Source organism: Panthera uncia (assembly GCF_023721935.1).
Source record: "Panthera uncia isolate 11264 chromosome B2 unlocalized genomic scaffold, Puncia_PCG_1.0 HiC_scaffold_24, whole genome shotgun sequence".
NCBI classification, from domain to species: Eukaryota; Metazoa; Chordata; class Mammalia; order Carnivora; family Felidae; genus Panthera; species Panthera uncia.
Window position 1 is genome coordinate 91476253 of NW_026057580.1, and position 23969 is coordinate 91500221.

A 23969-nucleotide genomic window follows, 5' to 3' on the forward strand; every position below is an offset into this window, starting at 1 on the left:
ATAGATCATTGTTTCAACACACATTTAACAATTTCTACTGCAGGCATTTTCACACACCTTTGTTTGATAAACAGTAGCCCTTGTTAGGTTCTTTACTTCAAAGACGAGGGGATTATAATTTCGGGATAAGGGGGATAATCTGTAGAGTCACAGAACTACTGAGACATGGTCCAAACTGAATGCATGACCTCCTGATCTCTGGTCCTGTGTTTTGTTCATTATGCCATTTTATATACTACGTGGCTATTCAAATTCTAGGTCTTCCTGGGTAGCTCTGGCTTGCTAAAACATGTACATAATTTTATAGGTAAATTGTTTAAGACCAACCTAACCGGAATGTGATTCTCATTAATTCATGCTTAATATCTTGGATCTATTTTTGAGGTACATTCAATTGGCCATCAAATCCTTAATTTTCTACCTACAGTTTCTCTTTGGTTTTTTTCCTCTCTTTAAAACCTTCAAAACCAGATTGAAAGTTTTTTATATGTTCATTATTATGCTTTATAATGCAGTAAAAAAATGCCTGTGCAAATGAATGCTATCTTTTTTTTTTTAAATTTTTTTAACGTTTATTTATTTTTGAGACAGAGAGAGACAGAACATGAACGGGGGAGGGCAGAGAGAGAGGAAGACACAGAATCGGAAGCAGGCTCCAGGCTCTGAGCCATCAGCCCAGAGCCCGACACGGGGCTCGAACTCACGGACCATGAGATCGTGACCTGAGCTGAAGTTGGACACTTAACCGACTGAGCCACCCAGATGCCCCAAATGAACGCTATCTTAATTGTTCACTTTATCTGAGGGCAGCATTAAACATAATATTTGCAATCTTCATAATTTGTTCAAGTGTGCAACTCAAAATGACCCTATTTGAGGTGCCTGGGTGGCTCAGTTGGTTAAACATTCGATTCTTGATATTGGCTCATGCTGTGATCTCTCAGTCGTGGGATTGAGCCTCACATCGGGCTCTGTGCTGAGCACGGAGCCTGCCTGGGATTCTTTCTCTCTCCTCCCCCTCTCATCCTCTCCCCTGCTCTTGCACTCTCTCTCTCAAAATAAAGAAACATTAAAAAAATGACTCCATTTGACAAAATTCTAGAGTTAAAACTGTCAAATGGAAAATGAAAAAGACTAAGAATATGAAGCAAAAATTGTGAAGGTTTTTACTTCTAATACATACTGATCATCAACTGAATATTTACCTATAGAAAGAGGTCTATGAAAAGAGGCCAAAGATCAGAATAGCAGATGTGTAGTGTAGTGCCAACTGCTTGAACTTTAACATGTCAATTCATCTCTTTCTGTCTCCTTCCTAAATGGTAACATAAAGCTAACATACCTCAAATTTTTCCACTGCATCTTTTTTTGAGGAATCTGCTTTCTCCCCCCTTATTGAGGAAACAGTTTACCTAACTGGTGAGAAATGATGATTTTGTGGAACACATTCTCAAGCATTTCTGATTTAGATATTTTGGTATATTTTTGTTAATCATTAAAACTTTTCTTCTTGAGAAAAAAAAAAAAAAGCCTGTCCTAAGTGTCTCACAACGTTATTGTAGGGTACACTGAAAGTATTATTTATGAGACTGTGAAATATAACATAAAAACATTATACAGACTCAGAGTATAATGGTGCTTTTTTGCTATTTCACCAAGGAGGCTTGTATCACTGGAGTCTGCAGGAGTGTGTGTGCGCGCGCGCGCGCACGCGCGCGCGCGCACACACACACACACACACACACACTTTACATTGCTGTTCTAAGTGCTTGGCCAGCCACCACACCCAGCCTCCAGGTTCTTTCCCAACACAAAGGCTTTCTGTAACCGGGGCAACAGTTTTGGTTCTTGTCCCAAAGAGATTTTCAGTAGAAGTTTTGGCAAAAGATACAGCAGAGGGGTGTGTCTCCAAGCCTCGTTCCTTGGTCATCCCCGCCGTCACCTTCTAGGCTTGCGTGTGCTAACAGGTGAACTGGCAACACTAACCCAGACTTGAGTCAACAGTTGACTTCATTTTCCCCTCCCACTCCTAGCTGACCTCCACACCCATTCTTACTTGTTAGCACAACTAGAGGAATGATTGTGCTATATGCTTTGGATGTCCAATTACTAAATGTTCAAAAGACACAGTGACCAGCAGAAACGATAAAACTGAAAATGAAGTCACTGGGGTTAGGGAATAGGCATCTGTATGTCCTCTCAGGGTAAGATCACCAGCTTTTGAATTCTTGTTCTTTGGTTATACTCTGGCAGCCGAAGCTGGGTGCAAGAGTCTTGAAGGCTGTGCACTTTGCTTGGTCCGTCTAAGATCTACCTGAAGAGGGGGCACCCGGCTGGCTCAGTTGGTGCAGCATATGACTCTTGATCTTGGGAGTTGTGAGTTCAAACTCCACGTTGTGTGTAAAGATTACTTAAAAAAAAATCTTCCCAGGGAAGGGGGCTAGGTTCATGGTAAAATCTGACAGTCCATACAGCTTACTGTAGCCAGGACCTTATTCTTTCTTAACATTTATTGTCATGTTATAGCAAGTAACTTTAAAATTAAAAGTGATACATTTCTTTCTGTTTGAATGACGGGTGTGTGGCAATGTTACTTTCCCTTTAGGGGAAACTAAAAACAATTATAAACTCCTAAGATTGGGAGGAAAACCACTAGGTCAAAAGTCAAAATTATTACAAATCATTTAAGATAGAAGGATCATTCTATTGAAAAGACAGCCCCCAGAGCCAAGAACAGGCATGAAATGTCTTCTGGGTATTAGCAAGGTAAGACAGTGGCTCATGAGAATTTTTTAGCTACTAGAACAGATTCTCTGCTGAGGTTAGAAGAATATATCAGAATGACCTGAGAAACTTAAAATAATGTCTGTCCTCCCTCCTCCACACTCCATACATACTTGTACTCACAAATTCATCTGTATCCTCTGTTTCTTGTTCCAAAGCAAGTTTGTTATCCACAAATAAATACTCTCCTCCATCCTATGGGCTCCCCCTCTATTAATACTCATTCTCAAGAACTAAAAATGGTTTCTGGAATAGGAATCATCCTGCCCAGGCTCCTTTATTTCTTTGTACCTTTAAAAGCTGGCCAGAGTTTTGGTAACTCCAACCCTCTTCAATTTACCTACTGTCAGTGGGGATCCTGTTGGGCAAGGAGAATTGTTTTCAGGCTTTAAAAGCACTGCACACCAAAGGCTGAGAGCAGGAGAAACCACAGGGGCCAGAAGTGTCACTCAGGCCCCTTGAGGCTGAAGGAAGGTTCAGGGTGTTCCTGGTGCAGGGTTTCTCTGCACCAGGAACTGCTGCTACTCCTAGTCCTAGCTGCTGGAAAACACTAGGAGGACACTATCATCCCAGGGTGCTTCCAGACCGTGTGCTGACATATCTCCAGGGGGAGATGGGGGTGAATATAACCCAGTTTACCGCACTCATTTATTTTTCCTGAAGAGAAGGTAAACCAATGTATTAGGTAGCCGAGGCATTAGGAAAAGTGAAACTCCTCCGATTCTGAACCAAAAATATTCATTCTTAGGACTGGAGTTTTCTACTGAGAATAAACCCTGCTGCAGTGCTTACAGCATTTGTTGTGATGGATTTCCACAGAGGGTCACCCAGGTCACGTTCTTGGGAAGGGACCCTGGGAACCTCCAGTTAGTGATTTAACTCACTAGTGAGCAGCCTGGAGGGATCTAGGACTTTACTTTAGGTGCCTAGTAAGGTATTTAATAAACATATTGACGGATTACAAGAATTCTGGAAGGCTTCATTGACCGTAATGCACTCAGGTAAAAAACAATGACTGGGGAAGTGATTTCAAGGTGGACTTGAAACTGAGGGTAAAAGGGAACATCCATGGATGCGATTTGTTTGTAACTTTAATGACAGGATTTCAGAAGTAATACTGTTTAAAAATACCAGCCCCCCACTGAAGCAAAGGGAGTGTGAGCGGGAAACTGTCTTATAGGGAAGAGTATGAAAGGTCAGTACGGGCAGGTCCTTCTCCAGGCAGGAGAGTCTCAGTGGCAGGTAGCCTCAGGGGTCAGTGCTAACATTAGTTGTATAGTAACTGGACATGTAGGAGGTAAAATTTAAGTATCCAGGTCATGTTTATTCTGGGAAATGTAGGTTGTAAGAATAATCCCTTGAGGACAACGGGAAAAATCATTAAATGTAAACAACATAAAAGGCAGTGGGTTTAGAGATCTGTAAACTGAACCATCCTCAGAAGATGAAGACCTGTCTATCAGTCACAATGGAGGTGAGAGATCTGGGAATCTCTGTAAACTGGATCTGGGTGACACTGATTCCTCATGTTTTTGTGGTTAAAGAAAAGGCCAATAAAATGGGAGGCATGAGAAGGCGTGCTATCAGACACAATAAAAGCATTTTTTTTTATAACATTACGCTGCAGCTACACCAGTGTTTGATGTCTTCTGGACACCGTACTTGAGAAGGATAAAGGTAAAATAACATCTGACATTTGTATAGTACAACAGCTTTCAGAGCGCCTTCACAGACAGTATTTCATTGGACCCTCCAGAACTTTGGGGGGAAAAACCTCTTCGTGTCCAGATGAGAAAACTAAGTCTTATTTAAGTAGGTTAATCCCAAAGTCTGAGAACAGAGATAAAGCTAGGGAATCCAGCCTGGGAATTTTGGTTCTAAAGCTCGTCTTCCTCAACCTCACACTCATGCTGAAGAATCTCCAGAGAAATAGGACTAGAATGACAAAGAGCTGAGGAGGAGCCTTTTTTAAAGACAAGGTAAGCTTGTCAGGTATTGTTTTCTTTTGCTTTTGCCTCCAAATTCATCCTTCATTCCTGCTCTGAAACTGGGTGTGGGCCCTTGAAAATTTTTTTTCTTTTGACGTTAATTTATTTATTTAGAGAGAGAGAGAGAAAGTGCAAGTGGGAGAGGGACAGAGAGCCAGGGAGAGAGAGAGAATCCCAAGCAAGCTCCACACCGTCAGCGTGGAGCCTGACGTGGGGCTCGATCCCACGACTGTGAGATCGTGACCTGAGTGGAAATCAAGAGTCAGACGCTTAACAGGCTGAGCCACCCAGGTAGATCGGGGTCCTTTAAATAATCTTCCTTTGCCAGCTGGCACAATCTTCAAGCTTCGCCACTTAAGGCTGCTGGAGAGACGCTGCGCGAGGAAAACTGTGCTTCCTGGTTTGGTTGTGCTTGCTCGACAGGCTGCTGCGGGACATGCAGGTGGCATTCCCAGTTGTCTGCCCTCCACAGTGCTATGAGGCTTCCTCAGCACCCAGCCCAGCCCCGGCAGCAAGAAGGGCTTCCCCGTGCACCTACCTAGGGCCGACTTGTGGTAGACAAGTCTCTGCCTCTACTGAGACACCTCTTGGTGAACAGCCTCCCCAAGCATTCTAGAGTAGATATCTGCCAAGTTCCACCATCAAGATACACGACAACTTCCTCACCATCTAGTGGGTCATGGCCATACCTTCTCGAACAAGGTCTGAATGGAAGCCATGGTGCAGGTGACTCTTCCTTGGGTATGGCCCAGGGATGTGGCTGCTCTTTATACCTGCTATTTCTGTATTCTTTTTTTTTTTATTAAAAAATTTTTTTAAATGTTTATTCAATTTTGAAAGAGACGGAGCATGAGCAGGGGAGGGGCAGAGAGAGAGAGAGAGAAAACTGAAGCAGGATCCAGGCTATGAACTGTCGGCACAGAGCCCAACGCGGGGCTGGAACGCATGAGCCGTGAGATCATGACCTAAGCTGAAGTCAGAAACTCAACCGACTGAGCCACCCACGTGCCCCTCCTCTACCCTTGAGTTCTCTTGACTTCCTACTAGCAATATGTTGTTGCTCTAATCCCAAGTAACAGTTAACTATTCTTGATGTTAAACTTCCCTATTCAGATTAATCTCGCTGGTTTCTCTCTCCTGACTGATATACTAGCTGGACCCTGACTGATATACTAAGCACAGTAGGGATATTCAATTTCAAAGATGAAAGAAAAAAAAAAGAACGGAAACAAAACCTGTAAAATTACAAAAGGTATGGAAATTATGAGAAAGGACTTATTCCCTAAAACCTAGTTTTTGACAACTATGGGTCCTAACCTTGAAACTGCACATAGGTTAGAAAAATAAAAAACGCTTCTTTCTGCACTTTTTGTTACTAAAAAAGATGATGCTAAGTGAAAACACAAATTGTTTCAACATCAGTGTGCACAAATTCAAGGAAGATAAATTTAGAAATAACTGAGAGAATCAGAGTTTCTTGGGCTGCATCTCACACACTCTGTATCATGCAACAGGAAACAACAGCACATTAAACATCCCCTATCGGCCAGAGTCATTCAGAAATGGACTGTGTTCATGTTTTCGTTCTGATAAAAATTTTTTAAAAAGCCCCCAAAGAATAGTCTGATCATCTACACAGCAGACTATCATAAAGCTGAGTTTTACACGATTTTAGTGCTTCACTTTGCACTTTGTATTTCAGAGCATACTGTACCACGTTATGTGGCAAGGGCTGATGACAAATGAACTGGGTTGAACTGGGCATATAAATATTGGGTCGGTGCCAAGTAAAAGCCAAGTGACGTCATGGTACACTGTATGAAAAGAGATTTGAGGTTTTAAACCAGTTTAAACCAGTTTAAATCGGGTGAAATAAATGCAGAAGCTCACGGTAGCTAAGAACATCCCTCATGCCAACGGGATCAGTCAGTACCACATGTATAAATGTCGGCTTAATTTCAGAAAAATATTCGTCACAATAAATGACCTCTTTTAATTTGAATAGCCTTGGGCTAGTAGCGTTATTTTTTGTTTTGGCTTTCTAAACAAATACAAGCTATTAACATTTTAAACCCAAGTTTATCTCTGTGAAAATAATAAAGGTACCTCTTATATAACTGGGAATCTTGCTAGAATTTTTTTCCTTAAAGGGCAGGTACACGGGGGGCCAATGAATTTAATTGGTTAAGGTCATTCTAGTATTATATGCTAATGTTCATAGCTGATACTAATCAGGACCTGCCTATATTATTAGGTGACAGTGGAAAAGTCTATGCTTATATTTTTCCTGATGGTTGACAGGGATCATATCATACTACATGTATGACAAAGGACAGTGTGTCACCTGGGTGAAGAAGGATGACACCAGTAAGGTCATATTGCTATACTTTTTAATTATAAACTGTTGCTGTTCTGTGTGCAGAGGCTAAGAGAAAATCGACTTTTATCATCTATCTCAGTCTACATGGTACAATTATGTTTCAGGTATTTATATACATAATGATTATTTACTTGATGATTTTACCACTGAAAAAAGTCAGCTAACGTGCGAACTATTGTTATTGATCAGATAAAATTATCAGTGGCTTACTAAACTTGTTCCTTATCGTAATAATGTGGTTCTCCCTGTGGTACTTTTTATTCTTTCATAAAAGTCTCCTTTTTTAAAGTAATGAGTTGAACATCATAAATTATAGCGGCTGGGGATGCATATTTTATTTGAAAATCAAGCTGTAACTAAAAGAATAAAGTATGACTTAATATATATCTTGGGTAATGACAATAAATTTATTCAACGTAGTTGAAAGCTTATTAATAAGATCTCTCTTAGGAAAGTTCTTCTCTTTGGTATTATAGTGGGAAAAATAAAGATTTTACTGTTCCAGAAACGTATCAATGGATGTCTTATGACTTATGAACACCTTAGATGTCTGTCTTAGGATGACTCATCTTTTCATTGCTGCCAATATTATAAAATGTCATGCAATGTGTGTTTTTAGATTAGGAAAAAAATTAACTCGAAGACCTTCAATTCTCTGATGGCAACAAAGACTCTGGCATTAAAGACAGGATAACTTATATAATATAACTAAGTACATTAAAAAAAGTCATAGCTGAAATTTTTGAACAGTATTACAAATATTTCTAAAATTTCTCTATGACGAGTTTTAGGCCTAGGCTAGGATCACCCTGATTTTTCATTTTTGAGAGTGCTCTTATGATGCTGTTGATATAAATGCCAAAGAAGAGAAAGGCAATCTTTTTTCAACCCACAATTCTTTCTTGACTGTTGTTAGGAACCATTTATTTCTTCTATAAGAAGCCCTACTACCAATATAAGAATTATTGGCATCGAAATTATTTTACTGGAGAACCAACTGTGAGTTACTAGAATATTCTGTATGGTAAAAATACAGCAGTTATATGCCATCAAAGGATATGAATATGGTCTAGATCATGTTAAATATATACAAACAAATTCTTCCCCGTAATCTTCTTTAATAGGCACACACAGACCTGACTATCCACATATATTTTTTAATGGCTTATTTATTTTGAGAGAGAGAGAGAGAGAGAGAGAGAGAGGTGAAGAGAGAGGGAGAGAGAGTTCTCCAGCAGGCTCCACACTCAGTGCGTAAGATCATGACCTGAGCCACCCACCCACAACCATGAGATTATGACCTGAGCCTAAATCAAGACTCAGACACAACCCACTGAACTACCCAGGCATCCCAAACCTATCATATTTAAGGACTTCAGTAAAAAGATATTTTGCCTTTTTCTGAGTATGGAATTACCAGCTCTACCCAAAGTTAATGAACCCAAATAAAAATAAATCTTTATGTTAACATTTTGGAATTCCGTCAGGCCTAAGAAGTTCTGGTGGGATTAGCGCTCTGCTCTAATGCGAATCGGTAGAAAAGACCCGGTTGTCCAACTCACCTCTCCACAGTCACTTTTGATTGGTGTGAGGTAACGGCATGTGGGCTGGCCACTGGTTCTCCATTTCCTGAAGAGTCTGTCAGACACGGAAGGGCAGATACCACTGAACATAACAGCAAAGAGGATGGGACAAAGGGTTACTACTACTCTATGGTCAAACCCAAACCCCAGGAGCCAGCATGCCTGCATTTATCTCCTGGCTCTGCTACTTACCACCTGTGTGACCTTGGGCAGGCCACAAACTCGGTGCCTCCCATTTCCTCCCGGATAAGAATACCTACCTCACAGCACTATGGTGAGAGTCAAATGTATTAACATGTGCGGAGTACTTACGACAGTGTCCAGCACGGTATGAGGGTGGCAATCAGTGTTGGGTGTTATTTTTGCTTGCACTGAATAGACTTTGGACAGAAAGTATATAATGCTGAAACCAAAGCAACTGGTGAGGACAGCAGTAAGCTGACTGATCAGGCTGACAGTGAGTATCTTTAGATTTGGAGCAAATCACCATGAACTACCTCAAGCGATGAGAAATATTTTTTTAAACTCACTTTAATTCTAGGTGCACTTAGAAGATAAGGGTTTCACAAACGGAAGGCCAGTGAACTGTACCCAGCTGTGCCACCTCTTCATTCAGTGTTCCGCTTCGCAGTCCAGCGTAAGCCAACAATATTGATGACAGACTCTAAGATCTGGGCCTGGGTTCCTTAAAGTCTTGTAAACCTTCACAAAGGTCCGAGTTCCAAGGAAGTCTCATTTCACAGCATAGCACGAGCTCAGTAACGCCGCTAGAGGTACAGGGAGTCTGATAACTGAACTTTATTGAAGATGCCAGAATTTGCCAAGTTGGTAGTAGGCAGCCTCGGAGATTACCGATAGGTCTGAAAACTCACCTGCCTGCCTGCCCTCGAATTCTCTTTGGAGCCCTGGCAACAGCATTCAGCCCTCAGCCACACATGGGACTGGACAAAGAGGAATATTTGTTAGCCAGATAAACCTCAGGCCCTTTTAGCATATGAACTCAAACCAGACTTATTGTGAGTGTTGATAAACACAGATAGGATGATTGGCAAGTTTCACCTTCCCTCTTGCCTTGGTGGATTCTCCAGCTGAGGTACAAAGAATACTGAAAGAATTGTTAAGGGAATAGCAGGAAGGGGGAAGACGGAAAAACAAAAAAAAAACAAGGAAGCTGGCCATGCACGAACTACAGCATCAGCCCCTCAAATAACCCTGCGATGGTGCAATTTACATCCTAAAATGCTCATTCTGATGACTCACTGGGGGTTACGCCTTCATAGGGTCGCCGCGTATTACAAGATTTGCAATAATGCAGTGGGGTTAATAGGCAATCACAAGGGTTATCTTCCAAACAAATATAATTAGGGCATCTTTAAAAACCATGAAAAGTCTACTATGAAGGAATCATGAAATCATTTGATTAGTCCAGTCTTTTTTTTTTTTTTTTTTTAATTTTTTTTTTTCAACGTTTTTTATTTATTTTTGGGACAGAGAGAGACAGAGCATGAACGGGGGAGGGGCAGAGAGAGAGGGAGACACAGAATCGGAAACAGGCTCCAGGCTCCGAGCCATCAGCCCAGAGCCCGACGCGGGGCTCGAACTCACGGACCGCGAGATCGTGACCTGGCTGAAGTCGGACGCTTAACCGACTGCGCCACCCAGGCGCCCCTGATTAGTCCAGTCTTAAAAGAAAAAAAAACAGCAAAGGAAAGTGGGGTATCTCTGGTCCTTTCTTATCATATTGATATTGCAGATGAGGAAAGAGGAAGGCTACACGATGGGCTCTCTACCCACCACCTGTATGTACAATCATGAAGATGATGTGGGATCACAGAGGAAGAGTTATGAGCTTGCACTTCAGCGCTGGGAGCTGGGTTGGTCACGCTGCTCCTCAGGGGAAGGGAACTGGCCTGGCCTGGCCTGTCCCACGGACTCCCAGCACCTGCAAGGAGGCCTGGCACATGGCAGGTCTCTGGAAATGCTTGCTGACTCCAAGATAAAGCACTCAACCTCACAAAGCTGCAGTGGAAGTTCAACAAGAAAATGTATGCAGGATGTATACATCCTGGCACAAAGAGGTCCCTTAATAAATACTAATTGAACCTGGGTACTAACACACTAAGGCAACTTTTATTTAAAGCAAATTTCTTTGAAAATCACCAAGAAATTAATGATCTCTGTCCAAAGCCTATAGGTCTCAACAACTTTCTAATGAAATTTTAGCAAATTTTTAATTTTAACTCTATTCTGAAATCAGAAGTTTAAAATGCATAAATTCTTTTTTGAGAACTGCTGTAAATACAAGTTTTCAAAATGTGTACGTTTAGAGTACTTAAGAGCAAATATAAATACATGCTAATTTAGCAGACAGTAAATGATAAATGAAATTTAGTTTTATGACACCAACAAAATTCTTCTCATCATGTGTGTATATATATTTATGTGTGTATACACACAGGGATATACAAATATATATCCACAGATATGGATACTTATGATGTGAAATGATTTAAGTTATTAAGCACACCATTAGAGTATAAACTAATATGACAAAACATCTGCCACAAATACAAGAGCGTTTTCCATAAGGGGAAAATCTGCGAACTAGATGACACACACCTAAGCTTCTGTACATCAATGAGTAACTTTTTTGTGTGTAACCAATCAAGAAATATCTCGAGCTCTAGAGAGTTAATTCAAAAACTCTTGTCTACATTTGAATTTATTTGAATTCACTGAAGCAAATACCTGTTTCTCCAGTGAGAGCTCCCTTGGTTATATCTCCGTTTCTCTGATCAACAGTTTTCTACAAAAAAAAAAAAAAAAAAGAGATTTTTTTAATGTTAAAGTTAGAAGTGAAAGGAAAAAAAAAAGTTATTAGGAATAGTTTAAAAATGGCCATCTCAGTACCTTATCTGTAGGTTCTGTTCGTCTTGTTCTTTTCATAATCTCCTCAAGTCGCTACAAGGAAGGGAGAATTGAGCAAAAGGATCAAATCCAGAAAGAAGCCTAGCCTGGCACATTTCACTGACTAAGCAAATGGGTCATTAAAACACGTCTGTTACTTTGGGTAATTATAATACACACTGCTTTGGCCTAATTGGCATTATTCACAAAGCTGGAACTGACTGAAGGCACATGAATCAGAAGGAACTGTTTATGGTGAGCGCCCCACTATGAAGACTGAGTTCTTTGGAGGAGATGATGAATCCTGAGAGCTACCCTACCCTTGATCCCAACAGACTCTTACATGGTCCACCTTCCTCCTGCCCTGTAAAGGAACATTATAACCTTTATTTATTTACAAAGCTTTCCTTGCGGGGAGGGGGGCGAATTCATTACTAAAATGTCTCGTTAGTGGATTAAACAAGCAGACCACGAGCAGAACACACGTGCTTTCTGAGAGCAGTGAGCTAGTGTCTGGGTCCTCCCGTGGCTTCAAGTCTGGGGAAGAATGGGCACAGTTAGCATCCCAGGTTTGCGCGTTAGATGCAATCACCTTCTTTCTTTCCAGGCGCTCCTGCTCTTCTCTCTGGAAGTGCTTCTCCCGCTCCTGCCGAACCCTCTCTGCTTCCTCCCGAACGCGAGCTTCTTCTTCCTTCTGGAAACAAGAAGGCGGCCTGTGCTTCTGGGCAGCAGGGTTGCTTGCTGCCCCCATCCCTGGGGTGGGGGGGTGAGGAGGGGGCTCCCGGAGGCGGGGGCGCGAGGGTGCGCGGAGAAGTGCAAGAGGCGAGCGCGTGCACGAGACGGGGCGGGAGGACTTGCACCCCCACCCTGGACACTCTCCCCCCTCCCCAGGGCCCCGCCGGGCGGACCCCTACCTGCTTCTGCGCGCGCTCCTCGCCCTCGCGCTCGCGCCGCTCACGCTCCTCCTCCGCTTGCCGGCGCAGCTGCTCTTCCCGCTGCCGGGCCTGCTCGGCCTCCAGCCGGCGGGCCTCCTCCTCGCGCCGCGCCCGCTCCTCCGCCACCTTCTGCGCCAGCTCCTCTTTCTTTTGTCTGCAAAAAGACACGCGAAGGGGGCTCCTTGGACAGAGGGTCGGGTTTGTGGCTCCCGCAGGGGCAGTCTGTTCTGTTCTGAGGGCTGGGGGGATCTCCACTGGGGACGCTCAGCGTGGTTCGTGGTCAAAACGTGAAGCCACCCTCCATGCTTCATCTTTCCGGCCTTGTAGTAAACAGAAGGAAAACGAGACCACTAGTATTTCGAGGAGCGCTTGTTTTGTGGACGTCCGTGCAACTTAATTACCCTTAAAGGCCGAGACTTGTTTAATCCACTAACGAGACATTTTAGTAATGAATTCGACCCCCTCCCCGCAAGGAAAGCTTTGTAAATAAATAAAGGTTATAATGTTCCGTTACAGGGCAGGAGGAAGGTGGACCATGTAAGAGTCCTGTTGGGATCAAGGGTAGGGAACGTCCAAGATCGCTGCCAGCACAGGGGCTGTGGTCCTCCCCACCCCCCCACGCCCCCAAGGTGCTGTTGTGCTTATTTGAAGAACAATTTGCATTGACATTGGGTTTTTTTAGCCCCAGGAGGAGGCCAACTAAGCAAACTGTCCCTCCAGCAAACTAGCAGGCAATCATGTGGACACTTAACTGTCTCACCCAGCTACTCTGAGAGTTCTATCTAGAAGAAAACATCAACTCTTACTATGTAGCTTTAAAACGATAATTAGGAAGATAATAAGGAAATATGGAGATCAGAAATATGTTCAGTAAAAAAAAATCAGGGTACAGATGTACCTCCACTGTGCTTAGAATTATGTAAATAGATGCCTGTGTGTACATACTTATGTACGTTTATAAACCTGCACACTGTTCAGAGACTGGAAAGGATGATCTCAAATCCACTCTTCCAATTATTGAAAACTGGTAAGATGATGGACAGATTTTTTTTCCTTGAAGCCTTTCCCCATCAGTGTTGTGGCACTGTCAGTATGATAAGAAAATGTGATTTAAAAAAAAATCACTTAGCGGTCAGAGACACGATTGTGAAGCAGCTAATCCGTTCACCATCATGACTGCCACCACCTCTCGTCCCTCAGACGGAAGACTTAATCCCAGGTATCCCTAGGAGGTCACCGCTCATTGAGCACGGTCACCGCTTTACCTTTCCAGCTCTTCCCTCTCCCTCTTCTCCCTTTCCTCCTTCTCTCTCTGCTCCCGGGCCAGCCGCCTCTTCTCAGCTAGCAGCCTCGTGGCCTCTTCCGGGTCGGTGGTGCCGGCAGAGGTCTTGGGAGAAGCGCAAGCAGTCACAGTGGATGGTGATGCTGGGGCTGAGGCTGGGGCTGGGACCGGCGCTGGAGCGGGGGCGGCGGGGGCCACGGCTGGGGCTGAAGCAGCTGTACAAACAGGTACAACGAGAAAACCAACTGGAAACAAAACCCAAAGAACAAAACAAAAACTAGCATTCCCCACACCCCAGGCCTAGAATTCGTCATTGTAAAAGAAAAGGGAATGTTTATTACCGTGTGTTCTCATGGTTTCACCGTATTCTGTTTGTAACCAAGCAACATAACAAAAAGGTGCGTGTAAGTGAGCCATCCTACAGGGCTGACGCTCTGTCACCAAGTCCTATTTTTATACAAGTTCATCAGTTAACAACATGTATCGAGTGTGTACTCGGTAGAGAGCCTCATGTTAGGTTCTGTGGGAAGTTATACCCTGAGCAAAAAGATGAGATCTTCCATTTGCCTTTCGTTACATTAAAAAGATTCCTTCTCTTAGTGACTATTCATTACTAGAGGACTAAAGCCTTTCTACGAGTTTCCTCAGCGTCTCTGCCACGAGCCCAGGTTCAGGCTGGGAAGATGACACCTGACGAAGAGGTCCCTTTTGTCTACCCACAGCTGTCTCCAGGTCTGAGGTGGGAGGAGCCATAGGCCTCTTCAGGAGCCAGTGCTAGTATTCCCATACATTTGGGCTCCACTGTCTGTCCTGATGCCAGGATGGAGCACAAGTCCCATGGCCTTATTCAGATTCAGGAAACGGCCGAGAGAGCTGATCCGGGAGGGAGTCCACGCAGATGCACCTGCTGTGAGATGTGATCTCTAGCATTCTAGACCCTCCTCTCAAGATTCACCTATCTCCTTCTGCCCCTACACATTTTTTCTTTGTCCTCAGGGCACTTTTTGGCCTTTCTCTTCTACCCCTTTCCATGCAAACAAATACTGGACTCTTCCATTGTCTAATGACACTGTAGCCTGTCTTGAGTCATCTATTCTTTCTTTGCTCCTACCACCTACCTTCAAATTAAGTCTTAAGGAGAAAACTTTTGAACGAAGACAATTTTCTTTTTCTTTTTTTTTTTTTTTATTATTTAAAAAAAATTTTTTTTCCAACGTTTTTTATTTATTTTTGGGACAGAGAGAGACATAGCATGAATGGGGGAGGGGCAGAGAGAGAGGGAGACACAGAATCGGAAACAGGCTCCAGGCTCCGAGCCATCAGCCCAGAGCCTGACGCGGGGCTCGAACTCACAGACCGCGAGATCGTGACCTGGCTGAAGTCGGACGCTTAACCGACTGCGCCACCCAGGCGCCCCACGAAGACAATTATCAACAAGAAATACTGAATTCCTAGTTCTAGGTGATTTTTAAATTCTAGATAGTATCTGGTTTCGCCTGGTAGAGAGGAGATCCATCGGGTCTTCTGAAACAAATTCTGTCAAGCAAAGAGGCTAGCCAGTGGTCCTGAAACTCCCGTAGGCACAGGAAAACTGGCCATTCTGTATTTTATCTGGCAATCCTGCACCGGAATTGATGGCTAAGCTCGGTGTCTTTCTGACTCCCTGGATCTGGCATATACTTGGATTCAGTAGGTCTGAGGTAGGACCAGGGCTCTGTACATTAAAACATTATAGAAATCGTGGATCAAAAATATTTCCGTAAGATCTTCCTTCTCAAAGGTGGAACTCACACCCTTCCCTTGAGTGTAAATTGAACCCAGTGACTTGCTCCTAATGAATAGAAGATGACCGAAATTGTGACTTCTGTGTGTAGGACTTCTGAGACTAGGCACAAAAGGTGTGGCTTCCTCGTGATGCTCTCTCTCAGATCGTGCTCTCTGGGGAAAGCCAGGAAGTCCAGCGGATGGACTGTAAGGATATCAAGTAACCCAGGTTCATGTGTCATGAAGTGGAGCTCAGCCATGTGTATGCACCACCTGCCAACAACCCAGCTGAGCTGCTTCCAAACTCCTGATCCCAGAATCTGTGTGACATGACATAGTAACTGCTGTTACAAGCTGCATAGTTTTAGCAAAATTTGTTACACAGCAACAGATAACGAATACAAACGATCCTGATGCAGGTGGTCTGAACACCACATTCTGTGAAACACTGGATTCAGCCAAAAAAAAGGAGTCATAAACTCTACCCGAATTAATATACTATGGCTCCAAAAGTAGGATTTTGATTGGATGATTCTTTGTATGTAAAACAAAATCACACTTAGGAAAAGTTCGCAAAATTAACCTCAATAAAATTTCCCAGTCCCCAGTAAGAGCAAGCAACCCACACTCCATCGCAAGTCAGCTGAATCTTACCAGGAGCAGCCTCTGGTTTGACAGGTGTCCCCTCTTCAACTGTGGCTTCTTCCACCTTCACTAAAGGTGCTCTGCCCTTAAGTGATGGCTCACTGGCAACTTTCTGGGGTTCCTTCTCGGGTTCTTTTCTCTCAGATTCCACTCTGACTTCTCTCTTGACAGGGCGGATGTTGCCAGGGGATGGGGGCCGGACCTGGGCAGGGGTAGCTTTGACTGATCCGGGAGGCAAGGAGGAGGCTGGTCTGGGTGTGCCAGGCAGATGAGGAAAGGACTTGGATGGAAGCCTGGGTGACAAACAGTGGCAAGAGAACGGGAGACATCAGAGTAGGCTTTCCCGAACCTTCCTTGCCTCACACTTCTACCCCATGATAGTACTAGAACACCAATAAGGAAAAGAAATGAAGATATTTAGCTGTGTGTATTTGTTTTTTATGTAGCAAACACAAAAATATTCACTCTAGACTCTTTCCTGTTTTCTTTTTCTTTTCCTCCAAGGAAAAAATATTATTCCTGACGTCAATGCCAAACAGTGTGGAAAGAATAGTTTCCTTTCAGAGAACAGAGGCTACAAATTCTTCAACATGGAACAACCCAGCCAGCTTCTTAAATTTCGCTTACCAAAGTCGGGAGGGCCCTGGTGATCTTACTTTGGGATGAGATGGAGACAGAGCCCTCCGAATGCCACACGTGGGTTGGAACGGGAGGTTTTCTCTCTCTCTGTCTCTTTTATAGCCCTAAGTTCAGAGAAACACAAGAGTTAGATTTTGCTATAGGAGTGGGACAATCCCATTCACAGTATTCAATAGTGGAGCCACAACCCATTGAGTGACTTCTTGGAAATTTTCCAACCTTTGTCACTTATACCCATTCCACTCCCACAAAAAGCCCTTGTTAGCTTAACACTGAATACTGTCAACTGAATTAACACAATCTGACACTAATAATAAAGCTCTGGATGTCTGATCTGGAGTAATAGTTGTTTAAAAAAAATAGACACTTATACTCTTAGAAAGCACCTATATATACTTTGTGCCTAAAATCAGCTGGGGCAAAATCTCTCACTGTCTGGTTCAAACCACACAAATATCAAAATTAACATGACTTCCATTCCCCTCTCCCCTCTCTTTTAATTCTTTAGCTTTTTTTTCTTTTTTTCCACCTTGGAACATGGACATAACTGCAGTCTTTTTTTAAAAAAAATAATACCTGTCTGCTACATCAGACATTAATATATTTTCCTCTTTATACTGATACTACATAAATAAGTCCTTTCTCACCTAATGTCCTCTTGCTCTTGAAGGAAAAGTTATGTTCCAGGTGAAGAATTCTAGCTATTTTTAATCTTCTTCTTTAAGGATAAAATTGAAATGGCAGAGTGGGTCAAAACATTATCCCTTTCTAGCTGCATCCTATAAATTCAGCCAGAGAGTGATACCTTTTCTAAGTGGAAATGAGCAAAGGGAAACCCAGAGTGTTCCGATAATGTATAGTTAGCCAAGACAAAAAGACCAAAACAAAACAAAACAAAAAAACAAAAAACAAAAAACCACAGAGCAAGAAAGACTGATTCTAAGTATCTGAAACTTGCCAACAATGTTCTGGCCTGGGAATGGATACTCACTGGATACACCTGTGCAAGCACCTGTCAGTCCTTAACTCTGTTAGGATCCTTGCAGGAAAGCAGACTGTGAGAGCCCAAGGAAAGGGACAGAACTTTATCTTATCTCGCCGCAGGGCCAAGAAGCTGGTAGTGTACCTTCTCTTCTTTCTGCCCGGTACCAGCATCAACTCCCCTCTTCCTTCCTTTCCCATGTTTGTTTCCCTTCAGTGTCCCTTCTAACTGCTCCTCTCCACTTTCCTTAGAAGCATTCTAGTTGCTTGACTGGGCTGTAGGCGGGGGAAAAACATGAGTATCAAATAATACTCAATGTCTTCCCAGGATTTCTAAATAAAACAAATGAAGACTGGGGCAGGAACAAGTTTTACAAGATGTGTGCCAGCTCTATATCACTTGTGGCTGCACGACCATCCTTTGCCCCCACTTCTGGTCCCAGAAGGTGGGAGGTGAGGGCTCAGAGAGCAGCTGTAGTCCTTGGGCACGAAAGTGGCAGCCGGCACATGGGACCCTTCTGGAAGGGATAGAGGGTGGCAATTATGCCTTGGGAATATCAGTGCCAGAGTGGAAGGCCCGGGGCTCTTCCCAACAGAAGCTGGGGTTATGCACCTCAAGTAGCTTTTTCCTTTTTCTGGAAACATTTTAATGTGGTTGAAGTCAAATTAAGGAGAGATCTGAATGGGAAAATAAGTCCGGAAGTGTAGCTCGTGATGCGGGGGATACACGGATGAATTTCATCATCTGGGTCTTGATAAGACAGGCATTGAGGGAATGAACCTACAAAGACCTGTATAATCCTTCTTTTTGCATTAAAAAAAAAAAAGTCTTCTTTTTTTAAAGTGGCATTGAATGAATTATTTCTTTCCTAAAACTGACCACCTTAAAGGGGTAGGGGAAACAGGGAAAGAGCAGGTTAGAAAAATGCCCCATACTTAAGATAACATCCTCTCAGGCAGGTAGATGCTTTTACTCTCTTAGTTCTTTTAGATGTCTTTTCATTGGTCTGGCACCCAATCACCTATTTGGGGACCACACGTGTAAAGGCATTCCTTATCCTCGTCCTGATCTGAGTTAGTAGCCAACGGTCTATACAATAATCTTCCCTGTTAATAATTTCCACAAGGCTACATTAAGGTGGAACGCACAGCAAGGTGCCCATGTCAATGGTGCTGGCAAGTTTCCCAGCAGGACAAAGACTTTCATTTTCCAATTAGAGTTAAGTTTAGAATACAAATAACTTTCAAGAGAGAATACAGACAAATACTCCAAAGCAGACTGAAGTCCAATAGAACTTTCTGTGATGACTGAAGTAATCAACATCCATGCTATCCAATATACTAGCCACGTTTGGCTATTTGAATTTAGGTCTAAATTAACTAAAATTAAATAAAATTGAAAATAAAATTATGAAAACAGTTCTATTTGTAACAGCATCAAAAAGAATTAAATACTTAGGAATAAACTTAATCAAGAAGGCAGAAGACTTGTACACTGCAAAACAAAAGAAATGAAAGATGACAAAATGGGAAGACATTCTATGTTCACAGACTAGATAGCAGACTTATTGTTAAAATGTCTACACTTCCCGAAAGCAACTACAGAGTCAATGCAATCCCTATCAAAGTCCAATGTTGTTTTTGCAGAAATAGAAAAATTAATCCTAAATTCATATGGAACCTCAAGGTACCCTGAGTAGATAAGACATTCTTGAAAAGGAGGAACAAAGTCGGAGGTCTTGTACTTTTGATTTCAAAACATAATCAAAACAGTGTGGTACTGCCATAAAGATAAGCATATGGACCAATGAAATAGCCCAGAAATAAATCCTTGTGTATATGGTCAGAGGATCCTTGATAAGGGTGCCAAGACCACTCAGTGGGGAAAAGATAGTCTCTTCAACAAACGGTGTTGAGAAAACTGGGTATCTACATGCAAAAGAATGTAGTTGGACTCTACCTCACACCATATACAAAAACTAACTCCAAATGGATTAAAGACCTAAATGTAAAACTTAAAATTATAAAATTCCTGCAAGAAAGTTGAGGAAGCTTCGTGACATTGTTTTTGGTAATGATTTCTTGGATATGGTACCAAAAGGCCACAAAAGCAAAAAGAGACAAATGGGACTACATCAAACTTAAAAACTCCCGTGCATCAAAGGATACATATAATCAACAGAGTAATAAGGTAACCTACAGAAAGAGAAATATTTGCAAATCATATATCTGAAAAGAGATTAATATCCAGAACATGTAATATCCAGAATATGTAAATATCCTACAACTCAACAAAAAAAAATAAAGATTAAACAAATTAAAGAATAAGAATAAAAGATGAGCAAAGGACTTGAGTAGATATTTCTCCAAAAAAAGGTATGTGAATGGTCAACAAGCACATAGAAAGATGCTCAGTATCACTGATTGTTAGGGAAATGCAAATCAAAACCACAGTGAGATAGCACCTCACACACCATTATGATTTTCACAAGAAAATGACAAGTGTTGGTGAAGATGTGGAAGAACCGGAACCCGTCTATACTGTTGGGGGAACGTAAGTTAAATGGGGCATTGCTATGGAAAACAATATGGCAGTAGGGCAAAATATTAGAATGACCACAAAATCCAGCAATCCCACTTCTGGGTATATATCCAGAACAACTGGAGGCAGGGTCTTGAAAGAGATCTGTTACCCACATATATAGCTGTGCTATTCATAGTAGTCAAGAGGCAGAAGCAACTCAAATGTCCGTCAGCGGATGAATGGATTAACAAAATGTGGTGTATATGCGTGTGTTTGTGTATATGCATACATACATACAATGCAGTTTTATTAGCCTTAAGGACAGAAATCCTGTCACATGCTACAACATGGATGGACATTATGCAAAGTGAAATAAGCCAGTCACAAAAAGATAAATACTGTGTAATTCCATTCGTATGAGGTATCTATACTAGTCAAATTCAAAGAAACAGAAACTGAAATGGTGGGTTACCAGGGATTGGGAGAGGAGAAAATGGGGAGTTGTCCCTTAGTGGGTATAGTTTCAGTTTTTCAAGATTTAATAAGTTCTGAAAAATATACGTAATATTACTGAAATGTACACTTAGAAACGGTTAAGACAGTACATTTTGTTATATGTATTTTTTTACTGTAATTAAACATTTTTAAAAAGGAAATTAAATTTAAAATTCTTTGTCATTCTCACTAGCCACTTTTCAAGTGCTTCCATGACCAACTGCTGCTGGTTGCTCAAATGAATTCCACAGTGCAGCTCTGGGGCAAAAGTGACTTGTGAGTCACTTTCTGGAAATAGGTATTTGCCTAAACATTTGGTTGTAAAGAGATGAAAAGACAACCAGTAAGTCAAATATAGAAAGAGGAAGGAGTTAAAAAAAATTAAAAATGGGTGAGAAAGTAGAGTTTCTGGATCATGTGATGACAAATCCCTCTCATTTAATCTGTTGGCCATGGGTCAGCTCTCATCCTCCCCTCCTGGTGTGTTATGTTGTGTTTTTATCTGCAGCAAGGTATTTTTCCTTTGGTAGGTACTTTTCCCTCTCCAATAAGTACTCAACCTTTGGGGCCCAAGCTGTTCACCCCAACTATTGCTTTTTATCCACAGCTAGGCACTCTGAAGCACCCATGCGCTAAGGATGAAAAACTACCCAGACATAAAAGGTAGTTTCACCTTTAGCTTGTAGGGCTGGAAGTCTGACTCAATCATGAATTAAACACGGATTCCTGAAAGCCTGGGGCTTGAAAGAAAACAGCCCGTAGGCAAAGCCATCGAGCTCTCACAAGCCTCAAATTATCCTCAAACAGCTACACAAAATCCTTTTAAGTGTCCATCGGCTTTATAAATCTGAACTGCTCTGGGAAGTTAAGATTTTAAAAAAACCGTTCAGCCTTTCATTAAACAGGTCAAGGTATTACTATGGGAGAGAGGCAACGAGGTCTTCCGGTTGACTGGGGAGTCCTTCAAGACTACAGTACAATCACTGAAGACCACACAACAATGTCTGCTCCTTTCAACGGATACTAAATAGCACAGAGTTTGAGGAAGAAAGATGCATGGAGACATACGAGTTACCTCATTGCATTTATGGCATGAAATTAATTAGAGGTGAACATTAATGTCAGCTCAGCCACCTTGCCAGTAATGCCAAGTACAAATTATATTCTTCACTTGCAAAACAAGAGTCTGTAACACAGCCCAGTGGCCTTTCAAGGATTAGTTACTTAGCAAATCACTAGTGTCTTCAAAATACTTTTGTCACTATATTTTCAGATCTGGGCCTTGACAGGGAGGGATGAGCTAGGCAGACAAAAGTTCTTTACTTTGCTTTTTGGTGAAGCACACTGAGAGTTCAGACAGCTTCTGGTTATGGGGGCTTAATAACACGCAGAGGCAGGGGCCCAGGCTCTTTGACCTCTGTCAAAGGGTTTCTTACTTTCAGGAATGTCAACGTGTCCTGGCATTGCACTGGTTTGCACGGAGGCACCCGTGTGCTACTTCGGCCAATCGCACAAACTTAGACAAAGAATGGTTTTCATCTTCAAGTTCACGTTTTTAGGGGGAACAAAACTCCCAAGTGGAGAGAAAGCGTGGGGACACCACTGCCCAGGTGTGGGCACCTCCCACTCTGACACCCACACCGCACCTCAGGGTGGTGTCCACTCCGCACAGACATGCCTGGCTGTTCCCAACGGCTACTCACCACTGTGCCATGAACAGTCCTCCTTCGCGCAGAGCCCTCTGGCGGTGTTACCAAGAATTTGGGTCGATCCGTCAGATTTCTAGAGTGTGCAGCTTTGTAGGGCATGATGTTGATGGGGCTGCAAGATGCTGAACGAGGACAAATGGGGATAACTAGGGTGCAGGTGATTGTTTTACACACAAGAGTGCCAGAGGAGCAGGTGAAGGAAAGCCAAAAGCAGGTTCAGGAAAAGGAGCAAAGCAGAGGTAGAAAGAAAAGTAGGGAGAAGATGTTATTACCTAAAGGTGTCCAGAGCCTTCATATTCAACTCTCCTGACAGTCCTATCAGTTTACAGTGTGTCCAAAGAGAAGCCATGTCCAAGTGAAAAATCTAGACTGTATATAAGCTATTTGGCTATTTAGACACTGATTAAAGACGCAGATGTAATCTCATATAGAAAGCAATGGCCTTATCTTCCTATGAAGTAATGGTTCTGCTAAAATGCTACATTAGTGACAGATAGCTTTTATATAAGGACTGTTTACAATTAGATTTTTCCCAATTAGCTTTAAGATGGAACAAAGGTGGAAAGACAGGAAACAAGCAAGCAGGCAAGCAAGAGACATTCCAGCTATTTCCAGGGTGAAGTTCAACAGCCGGTGGAAAGAATTTTTATAATGTTAAGTGACCAAGTCTTACCAGGAGTTAAGACTGGTCACAAAGATAACTAATAATTCCCAGAAACAAATTTTGTAAATGTGTTGTCTATTTAAAGGCAAATCAGATGCATAGCTGATGGGTTTTCCCAAAAGCCAAGGCATTTGATGGTGTATAACAAGCAATAGAATTTATGCAGAAGTGGGATGTAATCATTTAAAATGATGAATAGAACATAAACATGTTAGAATTGCCAAAAATAAAGTTGAGTCATGAAAAGCTTTTACAGTTTTACTCAGGTTGATAAAGGTTTTGAAAATCACATAGTTTCCGACCATTCACATTCACAGGGACACTGTCATGAATCACATGATTCTGAGGAACAATGGGTTTAAGGAAATTCATAGAACACTACATAGGTATCCAAAGTGTGGGTACTAAGGTTCCAAGGTTCATTTTCAGATCTCACCGAGAAATCCTGTTCCCCAGCAAAAGAGTAAGACAATTAAACATGACTTCTGAGGAGAATACTAGGTGTTTGGATGATGTTATAAAATGACTTTACCCACTTCTAGACATTGTAGCAAACCTTTAAAAAGACCATTATTTCAGCTATGTATAATAGTATTTATTAATAAATTAAAAACTCAAAAGTTGGGAATTTTGGAATTATAGAGACAAGAAATATTTGTTACTTATCTACAGACAGAATGTTGATCAGA

At 42.1% G+C, this 23969-nt stretch overlaps 1 protein-coding gene across 6 annotated transcripts in view; it reads right to left on the reverse strand.

Moving 5' to 3' along the window:
* The window catches only part of MAP7 (microtubule associated protein 7), a 187589-nt gene that overhangs the window by 2355 nt on the left and 161265 nt on the right, over positions 1 to 23969 (reverse strand). For 3 of the 6 annotated variants that reach the window (XM_049654424.1, XM_049654427.1, XM_049654429.1), the window contains 9 exons: positions 22611 to 22738; positions 16896 to 17011; positions 16278 to 16561; positions 13843 to 14104; positions 12557 to 12731; positions 12235 to 12336; positions 11646 to 11696; positions 11484 to 11541; positions 8715 to 8817 (listed from right to left, as the gene is read on the reverse strand). In XM_049654424.1, coding sequence (XP_049510381.1) covers positions 8715 to 8817; positions 11484 to 11541; positions 11646 to 11696; positions 12235 to 12336; positions 12557 to 12731; positions 13843 to 14104; positions 16278 to 16561; positions 16896 to 17011; positions 22611 to 22738 — 1279 coding nt within the window. The remainder of the gene's footprint in view (positions 1 to 8714; positions 8818 to 11483; positions 11542 to 11645; positions 11697 to 12234; positions 12337 to 12556; positions 12732 to 13842; positions 14105 to 16277; positions 16562 to 16895; positions 17012 to 22610; positions 22739 to 23969) is intronic. The other 3 variants (XM_049654426.1, XM_049654428.1, XM_049654425.1) reach the window with 2 other exon arrangements.